Here is a 24,955-nt window from a genome sequence, read left to right as displayed (position 1 = left end):
TTTTAGAATATTTACAGTGTCAGGAACTTCCCAGCAGCCTACTGGTTAGAACTCCAGGCTCTCACTGCCAGGGGACTGGGTTCAATCCCTGCTCAGGGAACTAAGATCCCACAGGCTGCAAGATGCAGCCAAAAAAAAAAAAAAAAATCACAGTGTGAAAGAACCATGCATATAACTTGCTAACTGCAAAGGGGAACACTTTACTTTCATAGGACAGTTGATTACACTTCACATCACTAGCTATGGGATGACCTCGTATTATGTGCATTCCATTGTGAAACAGTGTGACAAATGCAGCACTTTTGAAGAATCAGTCCCCAAATTGGGTAACTAGGACCTAAATTTTTAAATTAAAAAATATGAGCTAGAGGAATGGTTAAATGACAACACAGAAACAATAAGACAAATCCAGAATGTAATATATTCTATAGAAGAGACTGGCCTAGTCTCTTCAAAGAGTCAGTTTTATGAAGACTGGACTGTTCTGGATTAAAAAGAAAGGGGGAGGGACCTCCTGGCAGTCCAGTGGTTAAAGCTTCTCTCTCCCAGTGCAGGGATGTAGGAGTTGAGGATTCGATCCCTGGTCAGGGAACTAAGATCCCACATGCTATGTGGTGCGGTCAAAAAAAGAAAAAAAGAAGAGGGGAAAGAAGAGGACATAATCACAGCAAAGAACAGTGTGTGGAACTTGATTCCTGGTTTGTTCCTTTAATGCTGTAAAAGACATTTAAATTGGGAACGCTTGAATATGATACTAGGTTAGATTAGGAATTACTAACTCATTAGACACGGTAAGTCTAGTGTGGTTGTGCAAGACGTATACTGATGACTTAGGAAAGAATGAGCATGTCTGCAACTTGCTTCCAACCAGTCTAGGGGAAAAATAAATAAAAGATAAGTAGACAGGATAAACAGGATAGAGACTAGTGGCAAAATGTTAGATTTGTCAAATCCTTGTTTAGGTGTTTGGGTGTTTATTGTCTTTTTTCAGTTTGTGTGTTAGACAATTTTCAAAACAAAACGTTGGAAAGAATTTTGATCTTTTTTTTTTTTTAAAGAAAGAATTTTGATTTTTTTTTTAACATAGTAACAGAAGACATCATGAGCAGCAGCTCATGAATATTTCTTCTTTGTTCTCCCGTGGAACCAAAGCATTCCCATTTATGATATTTCTGAAGGCATATTAAGAGACATATTCAAACTTTATCTCTTTATTCAAGTTTGGCTTTAATAGTTTATTAAAAACTCTTAAATTTGTAAATATTAAAACACTGAAATTTACTACTGATGCAAGAATGACAATATTCTAGCAAGAAAATCAAAGCAGAAGCTAAACTATTTCGAAGCAATAGCAACTCCATAATTCAAAGATAATTTGAACAGGCAATTTTAAAGAGTTTAATAAGGCTCAAAGCAGCCGCTTAGCCTGCAGTGACGCTACCCCACCGGCAGATGGCGCTGCAAAGCGTCTCAGGTACAGCGGGAAGCCCATTTTGCCAATGGCTGTCGCGGTCTCATTACTTGAACTGATGAGTTCATATTATAATGTATTTTATTAATCATTTTTACTGCTTATTGCAGTTACTCTTATACTACTTACTAACTGGTACAGAAGTGTTTTAACAACTGGTTGAAGAGTACCAGTGCAAACCGGCTGAATGTCAGCGCTGTCTCCTCCAATTAGGACAGAAGCCACCAGGCTCCCGTGGGAGGGTAATCCCTGCGCCGGGACTGTCAGTGCCGCCCCCGCCCGCTCTCCAGGGCTTGTTCCATCACTAATCCCCACTTTCCTGCATTTTCAGTCTTTCCTCCTCCACTCAACCCTTCTTCTAAACAGTATGTTAAAACGTTCAAAACTTAGAGCGAATTTTTTTCTCGATTTTATATACTCTGCTCTCTCCATTTTTCTCTCCTTCCAAACACAACCAAACGTCTTTAAAAATTATCTCCTTTTCTCCACTGCCTTCACTTCCTTCCTCCAAATTATTCTCAATCCCTTGACATCTGGGACTTCTGATCTCACCTGTCCAATGCAGCTGCTCCCACCAAGACCAGCAAGGCTTCTTTTTTACTAAACCCAGTGGACATTCTTCCTTCTTGTCATTGACCCTCAGCAGCATTCACTGTGCCCTTCCTTCTTCCTTCCTTGGCTTTCAGTGCACCACACTTCTGAGGTTTTATCCTGTCTGCTGGTTTCTCTTTCCCTGCCCTCCCTTTTATATTCTCCACATTCTTCCTCAGCTCTCAAGGATCTCAGCTACCCTCTTCCCACCTGTATGCTTCTGATGCCCAAATCCATCTACAGCCACACCTCTCTTCCCCCAAGCCCTTTAATTCTGGTTTCCAGTCTTTCTCTGGGATCTCTGCAAAAGTCTCTGATCTCTCCCCCTTTTCCAAACCAGTCTCCACAGTGCGACCAAACTGACATTAAAGCACAAATCTCTCTTCCTTGGTCTTAGGCTTGAAGTTCTTCAGTGCCGCTCTGGATAAAGCCTTCATCTTTAGCACGGCTGATGAGACCCAGCAAGAGCTAACCCAAGCCTCTCCAGCTTTACCTTCCCAGCCCTGCACCCTCTGCCCCAGCCATGCTGAACCAGTTAAGTCTTCCAAACTGTCACGTGCTTGTTCCTATCCTTTGCTTTCTCCTCTGGAATGCTCTTTCCCTCTCAATGCCTGGCTAACTCCTGCTCACTTTTCAGGCCTCAGCTTGGACCTCTGTCCCTCTAGGAGACTTTTTCTGACTCACCAAGACTGACCCGTTGGGTGTTCCCACAGCAGTTCTTTACCACAGACCACTAATTTTTTTTTCCCCCTAGTCTTATATAACTTGCTATACAATCACAGTTTCCAGCTCTGTCCTCCACTTCTTTCTGAGCAACATCCTTCTACATGAAGCCACCACTATCCAACAGAACCCTGTATCACCCTTCTCACAGCACTTATCACACTTTTTGGGTAATTATTAAATTGTTTTCATATTCCAATAAATTGTGAGCTCCACAAAGGACTAGTTCTGTATCACTTACCACTTAGCAGTGACTGGCAGAGTAATTGTTGACAAATGGACAAATGTTCAATTGGTGAATGGATTCTTGGGGTGATTATAATTCTAGACACCTTACTTAGGTACAATTCAGTACTCACGTACAGCAATTCTTTTATGATTTACATGGTGACATGGAGTAGTGTCATTAGTATCTGGCTATTCTGTTCTTGGAGGGTGCGGTCTATGCCTTGACTCAGTGTTTTTGTCCCAGAACTCAGCATGCCTGACACACATTGTTTTCAACCAATTTTGTTGATTGTATCAATGAACTACTCTGGACCACACACAGCTACTTTGTCCCAGAACCATGACTGGAACTCAGTCTAGAGAAAGAGAAGCTCAGAAGTTGCTCAACATCTAAATGGAATTACAGCATGAGTAAGTACTAGCTTCTGGGCATCAAGAGAAGAGACTGGCCAGCTGTGCAAACTCCCAGAGCCTGAGACCTCCACAGTGGATATGTCCCAGGAGGGGCGTGAGCACAGGAATCCTGGAACTTTCAGAACTGGACCCCTGGTTTCCTTTGTCCCCTTTTAGTCAGTTTCAACCTCCAGCACTGGTGTTATTATTTATCCTTCTCCTCCCAAATCAGTTTGTTGCTAAGATAGTTCTTTTCCCAGTGTTACTTTCCTACACAGTGAGTACTGATTGGGAAGACTCACTTGCCATCTCTAGCCCCTTGGGGATGTTAGCACTGCTTCCATCCAGGTCTTCAGCATAAAAACCCTCTTCCTTGGCTTCCCCTCCAGCATCAGGTCTCAACTTTCATCTCCACCCCCAGATCTCCCAAATGCTCCTGGTGAAACTCATAAGACAGAACAAGATAAAGACAAGTGAAGAGAAGTGGCACAGAGACAAGGGTATAAATAGAATTCTGATTTTTCTCACTTTTCTCCACTTTTTGAGACAATTCCAATGTCCCCATCCCACCTCCAGCAGTAGAGAAGTCCCCTGAGCTTCCCTGACCATTATGAACCTTCACAGGATGCTCAGTAAGGGTCCCCCTTTTTTTGTCAACAGACCTAGCCCTGAGGGTACAAAGTGCAAGATGGGAGACAGGTGGGTTTTTCTCTCCACTGAAACTTTTTCTCTTTTACAGCACATTGTGGGCAACTTTCGCACACATTCACATGCTGTATTCAAACTCTGCACTGGAATTCAAATTCCAGAGCTTATGTCCTCACTGGGACCAGAGGAGGAGGGAACTGGAAGAAATGACCCAAATATGGGCCACTTCACCTCAGCCTCTTTTGCTTCTGGAGTGACTGGGTCTCTGCTAGAATGAAAAGTAGCCTGAGACCCAGAACCTGAACAGAACGCTTTAGAGAGAGGAATCATACGCCCTCTTCTCCTCACCCCTACCCCTGACGGCTAACCTATCAAACAACACTTTTTGCTACCACCCAACCCAGACAACATTGTGGCAGCCAATGAACCAAAGCTCATTCTTCCTTTTCTCCAAGAATGAAATCTAGGAGTCCAGCTGCTTGCCTATCAAGGGGGATGTACAGCAAGGCCTAAAGCACCCTGACTCACAGAAGAGCTGACCTCTGCTGAATTGCGCCTGATATCATAAGATAGCCCAGACCATGCACTGGGTCTCCTTGGCTCCATCCCAAACCAGGGCAAGTGGGGCTCAGGAGGCTGGGTGTGTGCCCTCCCATTTGAATCTAGTAGACCCTTAGTGTTAAAGCTCTATAATGAGACTTAAAACTGCACTTACAGGGCTCTTCTGCTCAGATCATAAATGTGCACCCCACTTGTTTGCCAGTAATTAACACTACTCATACACATTTAATTAACATTTTCACAAGCATCAAGTCTTAGCTAAGTATCACCACCAACAGGAAGTTCTAGAATTATACCGTATGAGCCCTAAGGATTTGGAGAACATTATACACCCATCTTAATCCAAAAAGTTGGGTACCTGATTAATGAGGTCTTGATCATGGCCAGGCTGTATATTTAGGTCAGGCCTGTTTGTGCAGCTTTATATGCTCAGTGCTTAGCATAAGTCTAAACACACAGTTGGACCTCAATAAATATTTGTTGAATTTGAATAAATCCTGTTAAAAAAATCTCACTTGGAGACATCAGCTGTGACATCTCTTACTGCTGCTTCTCCCAGAAGTTCCTGGTATAACCCAGGACTGACAGCAGGGGGCGCACAGGGGTTGTTCCAACACCAGAGGGACCAGCACAAACTCCCAAAGGGGATTGGATTTTGACCAGGCCTCAGAAGCCTGAAGTGACCTCCCCTCCTCATGCTGATGACACAGTTCCTAAGGTAAAAGTGGGAGAGTGAGCAGAGGGAGCGGTTTGGGGCCTCAGAACCCACTGAATTAACTCCTAAGAGAACTCTTCTTTTGCAAAGAGAATCCACGAAAAGAGAAGGGAGAAGAGCAGCCAGCCTCCCACAGCTGTCAGCCTGAGACAGCTGCTCTCACCTCAGTCCATCTAGGGAAGGGGCTACAAAGCAGACAATCTTTATTCACAACTGGGGCGGCAGACGGGAGAGACCCCCGGGTCAGTCCAAAAGCAAAGATATTGGGGAGGTGGGGAGATGGAGTAGGGCAGGGACTCAGCACTCGTCCTCGCCCAGCAGGGCATAAGGGTTTCGGGCAGCCAGGCTGGACCCTGGAGCCGAGGTTGGGGTGTCCTCATCCCCTTCCCCCTCCTCATCCGCATCCCGGTCCTCCTCTCCCTCCTCCTCACAGGAGCTGCTCAGCTCTTCCTCTTCCTCCTCCTCCTCGTCACCCGCTGGCCCCACCCTGCCCTGCAAAACCACCAGCTCCATGGTCTCTGGATGGGACTCCCAGGTGCCTGGGGAACCAAAACAGAAAAAGAATGGGGGAGAGTTTTGAGCAAGAAACTAACACCAGGCAAAGATGGGGAAGAGGCAAAGACTAAGAATAACAACCATTTTTATAGCTGCTGGCATTCATTTGTTCACTCATTCATTCACCCTCTCCTGTGCTGGGCACAGAACAGAAGCTTTGCACACATTAACTCCCATCTTGACCACCTCCTTGCCAGGGGCAACTAAGCACTCTCGTTTTGTAGATCGGAAAGTCATCTCAGACTTGCTTAGCCACACAGAGCTGGCCGATGGGGGCAGAATCCAAATCCTCACACAGTGTGGCCACAAAGCCCACACCCTTCTGCCTCTCCTACAGCAGGGGCTGGGGAGGATCACCAGCTGACTGACCTTTCTGCTCATTGTAGCCCGGGGGATGAAAACACAGGCTGAGGCGGCCATCCAGTGCCAGCCGCAGGAGGCTGTTGGCTGCTCTGTACACATCGTTTCGGGCGGCCTTTGCTGTCTTGTAACCACGTTTCTCTGCCCAGGCTGGAGGGAGAGAAGGATGGGGATGGAAGAGCATCAACTCGGCCCAGTCACCATCATCCCACACCCCTAATACAGTCCTTCCAGTTTCTCCCAGAATATTCCAGACCCAAGATCTTGCTGGCCCTGAGACAGGGTCTGTAGGTGACCAGCCAGCTGCCCCATCAGGATGGCAGGACCTCTGAGGAAGGACAGACAGGAAGCAGGGCCAGGGGAGGAAAGCCAGGCACGTGGAGCCCACCTTCACAGATGTCCCAGGCACACCAGGGGTGCTCTGCAGAGGGGTCCTCAGCCTCTGGGTGGCGCAGATGGAGCAGAGCCTGCACGGGGATGCGGGAGGCCAGGTAGCCCACAGCGGTGTACGGCTCCTGGATCTGGGCGATAGGGTAGATCCCCGCCAGGACCTGAGGGGAAGTAAGAGCACTCAGTACCTGCCTCTATCTCTTGCCTTCTCCCCACTGCTGGCCCTCTGCCCTCGTACCTGCAACTGCCTGGGCAGAAGTGAGGGGAATATGAGGCCGGGACAGTCACAGAGCTTCACGGAGGGAGTGAGAAAGTAGGTCTGAAAGTATCGCGTGTGGCCCGGAGTTCTAGAGACACTCACAACCTTCCGGCCTACCAGCCCGTTGATCAGCGAGGACTTGCCCACATTGGGGAAACCTAAGGAAGACAAGGAAAATTAACACTGACAGATCCTTACTCTGTGACAGGTAGGACACGGTGCTGTAGCTATAGATGAACCGGCAACTAAGGTGCAGAAAGAAAGGACAGATGTGGTATAACGTCAAAAGTTACAAACCAGGCTCTGGCCTCCCAGTGCCAGGATCTCCCAGAGGTTTCCTGCACCCCTTCTGTGGTCTTACCCTGGGCCTGTCACTTCACACCTTCCAAATCCCACCTACAAGCACCTCTCTCTCTGCCCAACACCTCATTTTTCCAGCTCACTTATTCTGGATCCTCTATTCCAATGAGCCTCTGACCCTGACCAACATGGGCTCATGCCCTCACCTCCCTTCTTACTCAACTTAGATTCCACGGTCCAGCGCGACAGCCAGTCCCTTTCAAGGAGCTTCAACTCCCTGGCCCTGCCTCTCCCCTTCTTCTTAGTCATATGGCAAAACTCCAGCCTTGTAAATGCAACTCTGCCCAGTCAGCAGCTGACTGAGGCCAGGCAAAAATGCACCCTGGTGCTGACTGTGCTCTCTTTACAACACACTCACGCACAGCCGGTCCTTGCTATCCACAGGTACCAAACTCCAGGGAGGCTCATGTCCCTTATATAAAATGAAACAGTACAGTTAGCCCTCCATAGCCATGGGCTCCTTGATTATACCTCCTCTCGAAAGGGGCTGGGGAGACAACTCTCCTTTGACAACTCCAGTTTTCTCTCCCCTTTACAGTAAAACTCTCTAAGACTTGTCTATTTTTTGTCACCACCTCTTCACACCATCTTCTTTGTGACCATAAATTATAACACACACACAAAACATGTAAAACATAAACATGCCTGATGAACCCCCACATCACCCACCCCTGAGCACAGAATGACTCACTTCCTCAGAGGCCCCATCCCTTCCTTCTCGATCATAACCCTCTCCCTGTGCTCATGGGAGCCTGATCCTGAGGGGCACAGAATTCTGCCGCTTCACTTTCCTTTCAGTTCCATGGCCTGTGAATCCTGAACAGTTGGTGCAGTTCAATTCTATAGCTTTGGAGCCTTACACAAATGGGACTGTACAGTATGGATGCTGATGTGTCTAGCCCTTTCTCATACAACATTACTATGTCATTCCCCATCCTCTCGTCTGCCACCCTAATCTGGCTTTCTCTTCTCCACCCACTGAAACCGCTGATCTCCATGTTGCCCAACTTGCTGAGCAAGTCTCTGTTCTTACCGCTCTTGACCTGTCAGCGACAGTCAACACGACTGAGCCCTCTTCTCCTCTCCAAACTTTCTTCATTGCCTGTTGGAACACTCTTGATTTCGTTCTCCTTTGCCCAGCCTCTAAACACTAGCCTAGTCTCTTCTCCATCTGTCTCCTCTCCCACATCTCATCCCATCTCATGGCTTTAATCACCATTTATGTCCACTACTGGCTTCCCAAGTTTAAATCTCATTCAAATTCAAATCTCCAGCTCTCTCCTCTAAGCTCTTGGCCCACTGCCTAGTCGACGTCTCCACCTGGGATATTTAAAAAGACTCTCAAACTTAATCTGATTCCCTTCCCCAATCCCTCCAAATCTGCTCCTCTCCCAGTCTTCCTACTTCAGTGTTCCCACTGCTCAGTATAAAACTTTGTAAGTCCTTCTTTATTCTTTGCTTTCTTTTATGCAACCCAAGTGCAACTCCTCAGCAATCTTGTGTTTTCTACCTTCAAAATAGATCCTGACCTGTCTCCCCACCTCTGCCTCTGTTCTGAGCAAGTCTCATTTCTCCCCTAGACTGGGACTGCCTCTGACCACTCTCTGCTTTGTCTTGCCCATCCCTACCATTTACATTCCTTCATCCCCCACTGAGAGCAGAGACAAAGCTCTTAATTAAAAGAAGATTCTCTTTACAACAGACTGAAAGAATTAAGAAAGAACCTGACACTTGCTAAGCTCTTGCTATGATTTATGATGGACTGATTATTACAACTAAAAAACTTAATATGTAAGTTACATAACTGACCACAGCAAGCATCACATAATTCTTAAAATTATTATTATTACTATTATCACTATTTGTTAGACTTTTTAAAGCTCTCTCTATACTCTTCTCCCACTTCCTCCCATCCATTCTTTTAACTGAGCATCACTGTCCTCATTTTTCAAATCAGAGTCACTGAGACTGAGAGTTGGAAGATCTCTTGCTCGAGATCAATAAGCTAAGAAGGCAAACTTAACTCAGGTGTCCTGTGATCATTATGCCAATGGGAGACAGCCTCCTCTGGCCTCAGAGACCTTGGAGCCTAGAGGAACCTGACCACCTTCTCTGTTTCCCAAATACTGAAACCCTGTGCCTCCCAGGCAGCCGCTGCTTCCTTACCCACGCAGCCAATGGTCGCCACCCCGTCCTTGTAGCGCTCCCGCGCAGGGCCCGTCGGCTCCATCGCAGAGTCAGTCTGCTGCTCCACCAAGACGGCCGGCCCGTCCTCCTCCTCCTCCTCCTCCCCGGAGCCGCTACCCCAGGTGGCCCCGGCCACATCCCGGGCAATCTTCTCCCGCCAGCTGCTCAGGTCCACTGTGCAGGGAAGGAGAAAGAGGAGGTGGTTCTCCCCAGGGCCGCTGCCCATGATGATGGAGACCACGCTCTGCACAGCCGAGGTAAATGGCGCCCTCTGCATCTCGCAGAGCCAAGCTGCCTAACAGCAACCTCCCTAGCCTTCGCTTGACCCCACCCCGGAATCGGGGGCATTTCTGAGTTTCTAAAAAGCACCAGCAAGACTGAAGGCAGTCAGCCACAGGGGCTCCAGCCTCCCTGCTGCCTCTCTTGTCCTACCAAGTCAGGCAGCTTCCTCTCCTGGCCCTCCCTGTGGCCTCTTGCCTGAGTTGATACTAGAGGGAAGGTATGCAAAATGATTCGGGGCCCTGGGTAGCCCCCACTGGCCCCCATACCTCCCCTGGAAGGGGCACATACCTTTCCCCGCAGTGATGGCTTCACAGGCTCTCAGCAGCTGCTCTGGCCCCAGAGCCCGAGTCCATCCTCTTCCCCGCCTCCGACTCTTCTTCAAGACTGAGATCAAAGGGTGCAAAAGCATGAGCTCACCCCACGGGGCTCAGGTACCCCCTCTCTCCCACCACCCTCAGACCCCAGATCAGGTCCTCCCTTTTGTCCCCTGCCCCCCCTACATTCCCCACACTGCCCTCCTCACTGCCCACTCACCACTGCTAGGGTCCTGTGGGGTGCGGGGATCCCGAGGGAAAGAGGTGAAAAGAACAATGTGGAGCTGGGGATAGTGTTGATGGAAATAATGCTTCCAGGCAACCACGAGAGCTGGCGGGGCCAGATCCACCTTGTTCAGGACAAGCACCAGGGCCAGCCCAAGCTCTCCAGTCACGTACTCATAAAGTGCTGGTGGGAAATTCACAACCTGGAACAGGATATAAGAGGAGGGAGTGATGCAAGGTCAACCCAGAGTTCTCTGCCTACAGTGCCCTACTCATCAGGCACAGCTTGGAGAGAAGACCCTGGTGGTAGCAGATTCTGGGGCAACAAGGATAGATCAGCCAAACTGAACTAGGGAGACAAAGCAGCAGTGAGCATCACCTGTATGTCTGTCTCTGGGCATTCCCTGTGGGCCCAATTAGGGATGGTAAACAGCTAAAAACAAGGAAGCGGACCTAGCAATCAGGGATAAATGCTAGGATCACTCACAGGGATGAGGACTGGGATAGAAATTAGTATCTGTTTTTACACACACATCTGTCTGCATGTGTACACAAGCTTATGTGTTGGCATGCACGTGTGAGGTTTGCATTGAGCACATGTAGTTAAGTGAGTATGTGAATGCACACGTATGTCTCTGACTATGTAGAGGTGTATGTGTACATGTTAATGATCTCCAACCTAAATATCCACACAGACTTCAGACCTCCCTTTCTCCCCCTGGAGAACAACAGTGAAGCAGCACAGCCAGATCCCAGGAGAGCTGTCCAGCAGCATGTCTAGAGCCTTAACCACTACCCTAGCATCCCAAGTGAGGCTGAGTTCTGTAGTGACTCATATGGCAGGGAAGCCCACTTCACAGACTCCCCTGGAGCTCCACACTGAGACTTCCTATTAGCTCTGGTGTGCTAGGAAACAGGAACAGTTTTCCATCAAAGGATTAAAGAACAGGAGAGGCAGTTGGCCAGAGGAGGAGTGACAGGCTCTGACACTGATGAATAAAGACTGAGTTCCCAACTGCAGACTTCAGCAGGGTAGAGGAGACTGGAAAGGAAGGGATTACATCTATGTCTCCCAACTACTGCCTCTGCCCTTTACCCCACCAGAACCTCCCTCCCTCCTGCCCCTTGCCCACCCTCATCTCAGGACTCACTGGATGTCGGATATCAGTAATCAGCAGAACAATATCAGACATCTCTAACACTCGCCACAGCTGCCTCCATGTCTGAAAAGACAAAATCAGTGAAAGAGAACTTGAGCCCAGAGTCACTCTCCTGCCTGACTCAAACCAATCTGGCCATGGGTGACTATGCCCCACTCCTGTCCCCACTCTAGTCTCACCTCCAGATTGTGCTCAAAGTAGCTGAGTTTCTCAGAGGTGTAAGCCCCATGAATCTTCCCAAGATACTCCTGGAAGCTCCGTTCCTCCTGGCTCATCAGTTGTTCCTTAGACATCTCATAGCTCCAAGGAGGACGTCGGGGAAAGTCCAGGACTGAGTAATCAAGAAAAAGTCCAAATAAGTTTTGGGATAGTTTCAAAACTCAAGGGTGCATTTCCCAGACCCCTTCTTCCTCCCAGTCGGCTCTTACTCTTCCAAACTCCTTTCCCCAGCCCACTGCCTGTCCCAAGCATCCAGGCGCTGAGCTTCTCACTCACCAGAGCCGGGCTGGTAGACCTCCCGGATGTCCAGCTCCAGCAGCTCAGCACTGACGGGCTGTAGCACTTGCTCCCGGGCAGCTCTCTTTCTCCTCTCCACTTCCTCCCGGCTGTCTCGCTCAAAATGCAGCCGGTATCTAACAGGGAAGGGACCACAGCATCCATCGCAATCCTTGGCCCACAAACTCTTCTCTCCAGACTTCAAGTCTCGCTTCTCAGCCAGCCCTCCCCCAAATCTCTTTCGTGCAACAACAGGCCTTCCCCTAAGTTTCGTCCAGAAACAGCCAAACTCTCTCCAGGCTCTGCGGAAGGGAAGATTGTAGCCCGCTCCACAAGCTTCCCTTGTGCCCTAGCGGCCCATGGAGAACCGTGGCATCCCAGCCCTCCCCCAATCTCGTTTCAAGCCTCCACCACCAGCAGCCTGCTTTCCCCCAACGCTCTGACTTCCGGGTAGGCGGGGAAACTTGGGCCAGAGCCCCCCGCCCATTCTCACCGATTTGGGTCATAGCCTCGCGGGCCCAGCCCTTGGGAAGGTTGCTGGTTGAGCCTGCGGATGTGATGGGTCACAGACTCCCCGTCCGAGGTGTCGGTCTGCTCCTCCCGCCGCTCTCGGCTCCCGCTGCGGCTGTTGGAACTGGATCGCAGCCCATCTTGAAGCCCTGCGGGGAGGAGCCGGTGACGCCAGTGCTGGCCAGTTCTCAGGGGCCAAAAGACCCCCTCCCCGGTCGGCCTGGCTCCTCCCCACACCACCGCACTTCTTTTGAGACCGGGCCCTCCCACCTACTCTGCCCAGGACCCTCCCGGATGTGCGTGGGGGGAGGCACTCCTCCTCCAGGGATCTGCGGGGATGGCGCCCCGTTGGAGCTGGAGGGATTCCCCTCCCCCAACTCTCCATCCTTCCCCACCCCTTCCAGATGTAGGGGGCTGCGGTGAGGGAATCCCCTCCGCGATCGCCCACGCGCGTCGGCACGCGGCCGCCACCCCCTCCCACGCCTCCCAGAGGTGAGGCGGGCACACCCCTCCTTCCAGATGTGCGGGAGTCCGAGCCCCGCCCCCTCCTCTGGCTCCCGCACTGACCTCTCTTCCGCTCCCGCTTGTCCTGCAACTGCTTTTTCTTCTGCTTCACGCTGAAAGGCTTCTTCCTCGGCATGGCCCGGACCAGTCACCTGGCCCGCCCTCCGCCGAGCTCCCGCCGCCTCAACTGACTCCCCCCGGGGCAGCCCCCGCCGCAAGGGCCCGGGACCCTGGAGGGGGCGGGGCTGAAGGTGACGTCAGCGGGCGGGCCCGGCCGCTGCGCCCGGGCGGCCCGGGTGGAAGACAACGGGGAAATACAGTCACTTCCCAGTGAGAGCGAGGCGAGAGGATGATGCAGGGTAGGCTACCCGCACGTGAGAGCCAGTGGCACGGAGAGGGCGCTGCGGCGGCGAGGAAGGAGGCGCGCGTGGGAGGATCGGGCTAACTTCGTCACGGACGCTACCAACTCGCCTTCAGAGGAGGGGGGACGCGTGTCATCACTACCTTGCGCGCCGGGGAGAAGCTACCACTCACCTGGAGGGGGCGGTGGAGCGGAGGGCGGGTCCTACCACCTGGGGAGAAAGGGGCGTGGACGCGCATAAGCTACTTTACCAATCCTCCAGCTGGGCCTTAGAGGAAAGGCGCGACTGCGCATCCCGGGAAGGAAGCAGAGTTACTGAACTACACTGGGGGCCGGGTCAGAGGTCTTGAAGGGCGGGTGGCGGTCTGGAGAGCCCTGGGCAGCGCCCTGCTGGGACCCAAATTCCTTGTGGGAATGATGATAAGGAGCAGGCTTACAGATCATAAATGCAAGCGCCGCCGAGGAGAGAAACCCAGGTGGGACAAGGATTTTGGGAGGGAGGTCATAGGGCACCAAGTTGTGCCTGCAGCTGTTACCATAGAAACCGGGGACCGGATATGGCGATCTCAAGATGCGACAGCCTTCTCTTATCAGGCCTTCTGGCCCGAGAGTCGACTCTATGGCAGGCTGTGAGGAGCAGCCGGTTGTGGATTTTCTTTCAGCGAGGGGAGGAGCGAGCAACTTTTTCAAAGCGTTTATAGCAACGCAGCAAAGGAAAGGTTTGAGATTAATGCCCTGCCTGGCAGAGACTGCGGGAGGCGGCTGATGCGAGAAGAACCGCACAAAGATTCTCCGCAGCCTTCCGGAAGTGAAATGGCGGGAGCCTCAGCCTCAGTGTCCACCGCCCCCCCCGGAAGCGGAAACAGAATCCCAGCGTGCCCCTTCCTCACTGCCCTCCAAATCCCGCTGCAGCCATTGCCGCAACCACGATGCCGAAACGAAAGAAGCAGAATCAGCAGCAGCAACTGCAGCAGCAGCCCCCACTGCCAGAGCGGGATGAGACTGGAGACGAGGAGGATGGGAGCCCCATCGGTGAGGAGCCCCGGAGGGGTGCGCACATGCCTGTCAGCCTGTCGAGGCGAAGGGTTAGAGGCTGAAAATATGCGGGGGAGAGGGGTCTAACGGGAGGAAGGGCGCACGCGCTGGGGCGGGGGCCGGGGTGGGGGGAGCCTGTGTGGGATGGAACACTAAATGAGTTCTCTTTCTTGAATCCTCAACTTCAAACTGGCCTCTAACCCTTTCTAAAGAAGGGAGAGGAGATAAAGAACTTATGTGCGCAGCCGCAAAACGTCAGAGGGAGAGGGGCCCTAGAGAAGTTGCAGATTGCGATGACTGGGATGACAGTTTGTGACCACACTTGCATGGGGAAGGTGGAAGTAGAGCTTTCTGTGAACTCCTTGCGGATAGGGTTAAAGGAGAGGTATCTGACTGGCCAGCAGTTAAAGAGAGGGATTGGTTTTATCTCTGGAGTCACTTGGGATCTATTGGATAGCAACAATGTAAGGGAGAGAGAAAGTTTGTAGGTGTCGTTTTCTCATTATACGCCGTGACAGGGCTGAGTCTCCACTTTGCAAATCCTGAAAATGCTTTGGAAATAGATGGGCGTCAGAACCCATAACACTGTTGAGAATATACCTGGCTTTACTGGTTAGATTAAGAAATGAGTAATAGAAGGAAAGCATATAAGAACAGGATCATCAGTTTTTTAGTCCATTCTGATGACCATATTTTCATGTCTACTCTTAGGACCACCCAGCCTTCTGGGCCCTCCCCCCATGGCCAATGGAAAGCCTGGTGACCCCAAGTCAGGTGAGAAGAAAGGGGCCCTGATCCTTTGATTAGGTCGTGAAAAGGGAGCAAGGGAGGGACTAAAACCCACAAGGGATGTAAAAAAAAGATCAAGAATTCGGTACTTAAATGAAAAACTCAATGCTGTAAAATGACAGTTCTTCCAAAATTGACCCATAGATCCATTGCATTCCCACTTATAATCCCTACAATGTTTTTGTAGAAATAAGCATTCTGCATTATTATATGGAAATGCAAAGGATCAGGGTGAGAAATTGCAAAGACAATTTTTTAAGGGGAAGGGCTTACTCTGAATATCAAGACTTATCTTAAAGCTGTAGCAGTTATGGCAGTGTGGTATTGGTCCAAAAAGAGACATATAAATTAACAGAATGGCATAAAGAGTCCAGTAACAGGCCCACACACATATGGTCATTTCATTCTTGAAGATGGGATTGAAATAGTGGCCTTTTCAGCAAATCATGGCAGGTTAATTGGATATTCATGGGTAAAGAAGTAATTTCAGAAAACAAATGTATTTCATGGTCTTAAAGTAGATTAGAGTTTTTAAACAGACAAGCAACACACTAAGCATAAAGGAAAAATAAACTGAATTACATTAGGAAATACGAACTTCTATTAATCAAATCACATCATTAAGTTAATAGGAAGCCATAGAGTAGAAGATACTTGCAACAAATATAACCAATAAAGAGTTAAAATTTTGAACATATAAAAAACTCTCTGACAATCTGTTAGAAAAGTGGGCAAAAGACTAGAACAGCCACCTAATAAAAACTGAGATCTAAATGGCCAAAAACATGAACAAGAACACAGCATCATTAGTCATCAGATAAGGGCAAGATAAAAGCATATAACTTGGAAACCAAACCCTTTGTGTACTGTTGATGGGATTGTAAAGTGGTGAAACCACAATGGAAAACAGTATGGAGATTCTTCAAAAAATTAAAATAGAACTACTATGTGATCCAGCAGTTCCACTTCTGGGTGTTTACCGAGAAGAGTGGAAAGCAGGATCTTGAAGAGGGAGTCACACCCCATGTTCATAGCAGCACTATGCACGGTAGACAAGATATGGAAGCCGCCAGATGCCCATCGATGGATGATGGGTAAACAGAGTGTGGTATGATCATGTAATGGAATGTGATTCTGCCCTCAAAAGAAGAAAGTCCTGTAGCAGGCCACAGCGCCGATGAACCTTGACGCTAAGCCAGTCACACAAAAAAATGCTGTATGGTTCCACTGATCTGAAGTATATAAAGTAACTAAATTCATACTAACAGAAAGTAGAATGGTACTTGCCAGAAGCTGGGGCGAGGAGAGGGAAAGAGTTGTTTAGAAGCTACTAAGTTTCAGTTTTGCAAGATGAAAAGTTCTGGAGATCTGTTTTCCAATAACAAGAAATTACTTAACACTACAGAGATACACACTTAAAGTACTAAAGTGGAAAGTTTTATGTTAGTTACAATCACAATTTCAAAACAAAACACCGCTTTTCACACCCACCAGAATGGCAAAGATGAAAAAGATTGTTACCAAGTGTTGTCAAGGAATAACAGCTTGTTTGTGGTGGTAGTGGGAGTGTGAATAGGAACAACCCAAGTTTCGAATTTCTTAAACGTAAGCATACATATATTCAAGGATCCAATAATACCTCTACCACATATATACTCAACAAAAATGCATCCACGTGTGTACCGAAGACTTATATAAAAATGTTCATAGCAGCATTTTTTTTGTTATATCCCCACACTATAACAAAAATGTGGAATCTAGTAGCATGTCCACCATCAGTAGAATGGCTAAATCAGTTGTGTGTACATGTAGTGGAATACCACACTGCAGAGAAAATGAAGGAACTCCTGCTACGAGCAACCTGGATGAAGGTCATAAACACTATGTTGAATCAAAGGATCCAGACAGAAAAGAATGCAGACTGTATGATTTCCTGTACCGCAGAGTTCAAAAGCTAACCTATGGTGATAGAAGTCAAGACAGCTGTTACTTTGGGGGAGGAGGGTGGGGCAGTAGGGGAGGAGGGACACAAGAAGGTGGGGCTTCTGAAAGGCTAATAAGGCTCTGTCCCTTCTCTAGCCTATCTTAGTGGGAACACAGGTGTGCTTACCTTGGTAATAATTGAGTTAAGGACTTAAAATTGTGTATTTCTGGTGTATATATTGTACTTCAATAAAATGTTTTTAAAACAAAATCAGGGTTGCATTATCTGTATTAAGCTGGCCATTGATGATCTTCCCGTGTCTCTCTCTGTCTCTGTCTGTCTCTTCAGCTTTTCACAGAGGTCCTCCGGGATCAAGGGGACCAATGATCCCACCACTGCTGAGTCTCCCACCTCCTCCCCGGGGCAGAGGCCCAATTCGGGGAGGCCTAGGCCCCAGGTCTGGCCCATATGGTCGTGGTTGGTGGGGGGTCAATGCCGAGCCTCCTTTCCCTGGACCAGGCCACGGGGGTCCTTCCAGGGGAGGCTTTCACAAAGAACAGAGAAATCCTCGAAGGCTCAAAAGCTGGTCTCTTATCAAGAATACCTGCCCACCCAAGGATGGACCCCAGGTTATGGAAGGTGAGGTCCATTTTTTTATGCCTGCACACATTTAATACCCATCACTCCCAGAGTGACCTCATGCCTAGAATACCCATGGCTCTTGTGCTTTGGGTTGTCCTTTGTCCTTTTGGAGTAGGAGTAGCCCTGAATGTTTTTTCTCCCTTGAGAAAGTCTGTCATTCCATAATACCTGGAAATGGTAGCAAGTAGGAAATCTGACCTTCTCTATCTCTGCTTTTTGTTAGATTTGTTTGTTCTTACATTTTAAACTGCCCGATTTTTGCTTGTTCACAGACAAATCTGACCGCCCCGTCTGCCGACACTTCGCCAAAAAGGGCCACTGTCGATACGAGGACCTCTGTGCCTTCTACCACCCGGGCGTCAACGGGCCCCCGCTGTGAGGCCGCCTCCCCACCCAGACTGGAAGGGGCCCCCGGCCTGGCGGCCACATTCTCCCCTGCGGCCCTGTGCTGGCCACCGTGAGGCTGTTCCTCGCGCCACCCCCAGTCAGTGACGCCCACCCCCCTCACCGCCCCCTCCCACTGGGGGCCCAGAGTTGTGTTCCATGACTGGTGTGCGGTGTGCACTCTTCTGATCCAGCCTCCAGAGACATCTCCAGGACCGTCCCTGCTCCATTCAGCTGCCTCCTGGGTCCTCCTCCCCCTCGCCGGCTGACTGCGGAACAGGAAACCTCTTTGGTGCTGTTTCTTGTGCATCTGTCCACCCAGCCCCCGGTATCGCCCTGGATTCCTGAGAGCCCTGGAGCAGTTTCCTACCGTCCCCTCCTCGCTGCTTGTTTTTAAGTCCTTTTCGTGTGACACCCCTGCCCCAGCGTGGTCGGCGGCCCTGTGACGCCCGCCCGGTTGGCTGACCTGGGGTCAAGTGTGGATGACTGGTGCAGACTCACTTCCCGAGAGGCCACACTCCCCGCTCTTGGATCTGGTAGTTCCTGCGTCAGTAGCATGATCCCCACCGCTGTGGTCTGTGCTCACTGTGCTTTGTGAAACTCTGCATCCCCCTGCCCCTCACCCCCATAGCCTTTCTCAGTGTCCGTGGCATTTTCGTGACTTCCCAACACTAGAGTAAGTTTTTCTGCCAAAATGTGTGGGGCCGTTGGTGCCGCCTAGACTTTCCCCACCCCCTGACGAGGAAGAACTGTGAAACTCCACAAGACCACCTCCCTGGTCGTCTCATCCTCCCCATGTCGGTTTCTCGGGATTGACACAGGCCCGAGAGATGGCGTCTGAAGGCTCAGATGGGCCTCTCCTCTCTCCAGCCCATCTTAGTTAGACTGCATCATCGTGAGGCCACCAGCCGTTTCATTTGAATTCTGTGAATCTCCACCTTGCCAGTGGGTGGAACTCGGACAGTACTGTCGCCCTCTTCCAGCCTTCTTCCCCTGCATCCCTGGCACTGGTTGTTTTCTGTGAAAACGGCAGTGAACAGGTTCAGTTTTGAACTGACCCTGAGGAAATGGGTCAGGAGTTGTGTGGGCAAGAGGGAGGGATGAGAGCTGTTGGAGAACTGAGAATGAATTTTTTTTTTACATTTTTTTATATTAGTAATAAATGCAGTGGAAACAAGCATTTTCTTTAATCCCTGTGTTGCGGCCATCTCTTGAAGTGCAAAGGAGGCTGGGAGTCAGTGTATGCTTCACTTAGAATGTTGACATGTTTTTCCCAGTCTGAAGAAACCAGCGGGGCCCCTTACCCTGTGGAGATCAACCGGACCAGCTGCATTATATTCAAGGGCTAAGTTTTGTTGGAGAAAGGAACGACCTGTCCATGGAGTCATTTTTAAACATTTTACCTGTGTTTATGGTTATAGAGTGGAGGTGGCAAAGCAGTCTTTGAGCAAATACTGGTAGAGTGCCTGTGGGCCAGGCAGCATACAAGACACTATAGCAATAACAGAGAGCCAAAATCAATGAACTTAAAATCTACAAGAGGAGACATGTTCGTCAAGTCACAAATATGTGTAATGTACCTGTCAAAAGTGCTGTGAAGAAGCGAGACATGGGGGAATACGTAATAACGATTCTGGGGAGGTGACAGCTGAGACAAGCTTTGAGGACAAGCAGAAGGCGAGGTGGGAAAGCAGAATCTAGGCAGAGGTGTTGCTAAGAGGAGATGGGAAGAGTAGAAAGTCAAGGAGAAGGAAGGGGAGCTAGCACTCAGGGCCATCCAGGATATGAGGATGTGGGTCATAAGACAGAAGCCTCTGAAGAGCCTGTGATACCTGCCTTTTTAGGCAGGTGAGTATCATAGATTGATTTTACAAAAAGATCACCTTTGTATGGAGCTGGCCAGCTTGGAAATGGCATTAGCAAGTTGAGTAGTCTGAGCGAGTTGTTGGTATGGACTTGGGTAGCGGAATGGAAGAGAAGTGGACATTTGGAAATAGATCAAAATGAAAGTATTTTAGATTTCTGAGGATTGTTGGCTTGCATAACCAAGTGCTGTTTGAAAAGACAGTGGAAGAAACAGGTCAAAGGCCACCAACTTGCTTTTGGAATGGTCAAATCTGAGCTGCTTTTTAAGACATCCAAGGAGGGAGACAAAATAAGTAGTTGGATATACAGGTTCGGTACTCAGATTAAAACTAGAGACATTAAGTTATATGCATATAGGTAGTGGTTGAAGCTATGAGCATCGGTACACTTGTTCACTTTGTAAATATTAAGCACCTGTGATGGCCCAGTGTATCAGTTTTAAGTTCAGTTGTAACAGAAACCAAAATTAATCTTAAAGCAAGATTGGAGTTTATTTTTCTCACAAATCAAGGGACAGTGCAAAGCATGTATGACAGTCATGCCACCAGGCCCTCGGGCATTCATTCAGAACCCTTGCTCCCCCCACTTCTCAACCCCATGGTTCTTGGGGCCAAATCCTCCTATTCACAGTCTGAAATGAAGCTCTAGCTCACTTATCCATGTTCCAAGCCTCAGGATGGAGGAAAGGCAGAGGAAATTACCTCCAAGCTAACATTCAGCTCTCTAACTTTTATGTCATTGGCTATAAGTCAGTATGTCCTGTGGCCTATAATACTCAGCTCCAGCGAGGCTTGAAGAGTACTCTATCCAGGCAGCCATGTACTAACCAGCAAACTCTTGGCCCTTCAGCAGGTGAAAACATTAGGGAAGGGCAAACATCCTCTGCCAGCCCTCCCTGCTAGAGTTAGGGTGAGAGATAGAGAATGGGACAGTAAAAGTGTCAGTGTCCTCCAGCCAAGGACCAAACAGCGACCACCTCTAGTTAAACAGTTGGGTTTTGTCACCTGCAGAGATCTTATAAAAGAGAGAATTAAAAATGACAGGATGAGGGTTTGTGTTAGGTGATTCGGGGGAAGATTCAAGGAAGAGGGGGATCTAGATTGAGTGCTCCCAGGAAGTGGGGACAACTCTATGATTGCACATCTTAGTACCATTTAATACCGTTGTCTCTTAGGGTATAGGGAGCACTGGTTCCAGGACCCCTTTATGTGCCAACATCCAAGGATGCTCAAGTCTCTTGGGTAAAATGGTATAATATCTGTGTGAAACCTGCACACATCCTCTCCTATACTTTGTCATCTCTGGATGAGATAATACTGAAAATGTAAATGTCATGTAGATAGTTATAAATTCAATGTAAATGCTATGTGAATAGTTACAAATGTGCAGCAAATTTAGTTTTGCTTTTTGGCACTTTCTGGAGTTAATCTTCTCCCGTAATATTTTAATTCTAGGTTGCTTGAATCTGAATATGTGGAACCTGCAGATACAAAGCCTCCTCTTGAGGGGAGAGCTGAAATATGGCTGAAGCTGTAATTGGGGGGGAAAAAAAAAAAGGCAGCCACTCCTCATTTTAGCTGAGAGGTACTTGTTCAGAATTTATGGTTTGCACAGTTACCTTGTTTTTGTCTTCGATTAGAAAAGATGATAGTCTTTATCTTACTTCATCACAGTCACAGGTTGGCCTTGCCTGACTTGGATGTTCTGTGAGGTTATGACCAGTGCGAGAGCACCATGGCCTAGATATGAGGACCAGACCAGCTGCTAGCAACACCAAGGGCTACCTGCCAGGGTCAGGTCAGTTTCCAGTTGTCAGGCACTGTTTTTCTCAAAAACAAACAAATGAGTAATTACAGGTTGTGGTTAATGATATAAAGAATATAAATGGGGCACTCTATAGAGACTAATGGTTGGGAGCCAGTGGTGGTTAGGATAGACCTTACTGAGGAATCTGCAGCTGAGATCACCTGGAGGAGAGTGTCAGATGGGGAGAGCAGAGGGCCCAGGACTTAGCCTAGAGGACAGCTGGCATTCAATGGCCAGGAGAAGAAGGACAAGAATGACCTGACCAGGAGGAGGGATGGTCAGAGAGGCGGGGTGAGAGCTTAGAATGTGTCGTTGTCTGGTTGCTAGCCCTGCGCCAGGTACCATGCTAAGTTCCCGATACGTATTGTCTTATTTAAGCCTCACGTTCATCTAATGAATACTTAGTGCCTACTCTGAGCCAGGCACTGTTTTAGGAGCTCAGGATATATCGGTGAAAAAGGCAACATTTCTGCGCATATGGTGTTTATAGTCTGGTGAAGATGGTAGACAATAAATACGTATGTAATTTCAAGAAATACTTTGAAGACAAAGTGAAAGAAGAGGTTGGAGAGTGACAGGTGGAAGAGAACAGGTCAATACTACAATAGGTAGTGGTTCTTTGAGGAGATAGCCTATGAATAGAGGCAGAAATTAAGTGAGGAAGCAACCATATGAGTATCCTGAGGAAGTGCATTCCAGGCATAGGGAACAGCAAGGGCCAAGGCAATAGTGAGTTTGAGGGATTTGAAGTAGAAATAGAAGGCGAGTGGGTCTAGACTGGGCGATGAGATCAGGAAGTTCAGCAGGGGCTAAATGATACAGAGCTGCGGCAAAGCGTTTGGATTGTGGGCTGTGCTGGCTCTTTGTTGTGGGCTTGGTATCCTTTCAACATGTGGAATCTTAGTTCCCTGACCAAGGATCAAACTGGAGTCCCCTGCATGAAACTGGATTCTTAACCACTGGATCATTCTGCATGGACATGCACCGACCGCTCTGAAAGTCCCAGAGTGTTCTGAAAAAATGATTTATGTTTTAAAACTACCATTAACTGTAGGTTGGAAGGATAAGCTAGAGAAGGAGAATGACAGCAGGGAGAACAGGTATGAGGCCACTTTGGTGGTCCAGAGGAAAAAGACGATGTAGAGGTCGAGAGAAGTAGGAAGATTTGGGATATGTTTTAAAGTCTCAGTTGATAGCATCTCCTTCTAGTTGTTCACACCAGAAGTCTTGAGGTCATCCTTAGTTGTGTTTTTTTTTGGTCACACCTGATGTCTAGTTCATTAACAAAGCCTGCTGGCTCTTTTTGTCAAATATATTCAGAAACCAGCCATTTTCACTACCTCCACTACTACCACCCTGGTTTGAACCTTCACCAACACCTCCAAGAGGTCACTCTGCTTCTGCCATTTCTCCCATCTCATGCCCCTCCATCAGTGTGAACCCAAAGTCATCCTTCTAAAATATAGGTCAAGTCAGGTCATTCCTCTGCTCAGAACCTTGTAATGATTTCCATTTTAGTCAAGAGTAGAAACCCAATGATCTGAAAACCCCTTTCCAGTTCACAGCCTGCTTTCCTTCTCCATTTGCCTCTCCGGCAATCCTTGCTCATTCCTACCACTAGAGCCGCCTTGGCCTCCTTGCTGTTTGTTCCGCAGATAACGCCAAGCACACTGCTTCTACAAGGCACCACACTAGCTGTTCCTTATACCAGAATGCTCTTCTGGAAGTCCTTGTGGCCAGAGCTCTCACTTTCTTCAAGAATTTGCTTGCATTTCACATCACTGAGGCCTCATGAAGTCTATTTAGTGCTGAAACCTGCCTTCCTGATACTTTTTACCTTGATGTATATTTTACCATAGTAGTAACTCCTCTGCTAGAAATGTAAGCAGAAATCTTCATTTTATTCAGTGATATCCCAAAGGCCTAAACGAGTGCCTGGCACATACTATGCACTCAGTATACTTTTGAATGAATGACTGAGGCAGACATGGCTTGCTGATGAGGAGCGGGAATGGAGAAAGGATGACCTTTTAGTTTTGGCCTCAGTAACTAGATGAAAGATAGTGTAATTTCTTGACATGGGGAAACCTGGAAAAGATACAGCCTTGAGGAATAAACATAAGAGCTCAGGGACTTCCTTGGTGGTACAGTGCTTAAGAATCCACTGGACAATGTAGGGGTTTGCTCCCTAGCCCAGGAGGATCCCACATGCCACAGGGCAACTAAGCCCATGAACTACTGAGTCCCCACAACTACTGAGCCTGCCCTCTAGAGCCTGTGAGCCATAACTACAGAAGCCTGCGTGCCCTGGAGCCTGTGCTCCACAGCAAGAGAAGCCATCCCAACGAGAAACCCGTGCATGACCAGGAAGAGTAGCCCCCACTCGCCACAACTAGAGAAAGCCCTCACGCAGCAACAAAGAGCCAGTGCAGCCAAAATAAATACAATTATTTTTAAAAATTAAAAAAGTGAAAGCTCAGTTTTGTGCATATTAATTTGTGATAGCTATAAGAGATCTGAGAGGATGTCCAATAAACAGTTGGATTCACGAGTTTAGGGCAGAAATTGGAGCCGAAAAGAGAGATTTGGGGATTTTCATCAGTTTTGGATGATATTTAAAGTTATGTGCGTGCGTGTGTGCTTAGTCACTCAGTTGTATCCAACTCTTTGAGACCCTTTGGACTGTAGCTTGCCAGGTGCTTCTGTCCATGGCATTTTTCAGGCATGAATTCTGGAGAGGGTTGCTATTGTCCTCCTCAAGGGGATCTTCCCGTCACAGGGATGTGTAATAAGTCTAGGCAAAAGACAGCTGAGCCTGGAGGCACTTCAATATTTAGACTTCAGGAGGAGAAGCCAGGAAAAGGGAAAAGGGAGTAGCCAGGAAAGGAAACTTGGAAAGAGCAGTGCTTCTGAAGAAAGGAAAAGGAGAAGGGAGTGACCATCTGTATCAAGTGCTGCTGAGAAGGGAGTAGGATAAAGACAGAGAACAGGCCCCAATCCATTGACCTTGGCAAGAGTGGTGATCTTGCCAGGGAATGGTGAGGACAAAAGCAAGACTGTAGCAGTTTAAGGAGAGAAGGGAACTGGCAGAGCTAAGGAAGCACTTTGGTCCCACATCTATTAGAATTCAAAGTGTCCCAAATATTGATTTTGGTGGTGATTTAAGATCATGGCATACGGTCCCATCACTTCATGGCAAATAGATGGGGGAAACGGT

At 48.5% G+C, this 24,955-nt stretch overlaps 2 protein-coding genes across 3 annotated transcripts; one reads left to right on the top strand and one right to left on the bottom strand.

Annotated features, from left to right (window-relative positions):
• Positions 1-5,516: 5,516 nt before the first annotated feature.
• On the bottom strand, positions 5,517-14,144 carry GNL1 (G protein nucleolar 1 (putative)). The gene is made up of 13 exons (XM_069563562.1): positions 13,829-14,144; positions 12,995-13,503; positions 12,411-12,576; positions 11,918-12,054; positions 11,602-11,753; positions 11,414-11,485; positions 10,258-10,465; positions 10,012-10,107; positions 9,421-9,615; positions 6,874-7,052; positions 6,634-6,796; positions 6,255-6,395; positions 5,517-5,869 (listed from the first exon to the last, which is right to left on the bottom strand). The coding sequence occupies exons 2-13, from the start codon at positions 13,065-13,067 to the stop codon at positions 5,628-5,630; spliced, it is 1,824 nt and encodes a 607-aa protein (XP_069419663.1). The 5' UTR covers positions 13,068-13,503; positions 13,829-14,144; the 3' UTR covers positions 5,517-5,627.
• PRR3 (proline rich 3) lies at positions 13,181-19,243 on the top strand. 2 transcript variants are annotated; one of them, XM_069563574.1, is made up of 4 exons: positions 13,181-14,324; positions 15,039-15,101; positions 17,389-17,679; positions 17,955-19,243. In XM_069563574.1, the coding sequence occupies exons 1-4, from the start codon at positions 14,222-14,224 to the stop codon at positions 18,059-18,061; spliced, it is 564 nt and encodes a 187-aa protein (XP_069419675.1). In that variant the 5' UTR covers positions 13,181-14,221; the 3' UTR covers positions 18,062-19,243. The 2 variants fall into 2 exon arrangements, with proteins under 2 accessions (XP_069419675.1, XP_069419676.1); XM_069563575.1 differs by lacking the exon at positions 15,039-15,101 and having other exon boundaries at positions 13,218-14,324.
• Positions 19,244-24,955: the final 5,712 nt, after the last annotated feature.

This window comes from Ovis canadensis, chromosome 20 (assembly GCF_042477335.2).
Source record: "Ovis canadensis isolate MfBH-ARS-UI-01 breed Bighorn chromosome 20, ARS-UI_OviCan_v2, whole genome shotgun sequence".
NCBI lineage: Eukaryota > Metazoa > Chordata > Mammalia > Artiodactyla > Bovidae > Ovis > Ovis canadensis.
Note: the sequence above shows the minus strand (reverse complement) of the source record. Positions and strands in the feature narration are given on the sequence as shown.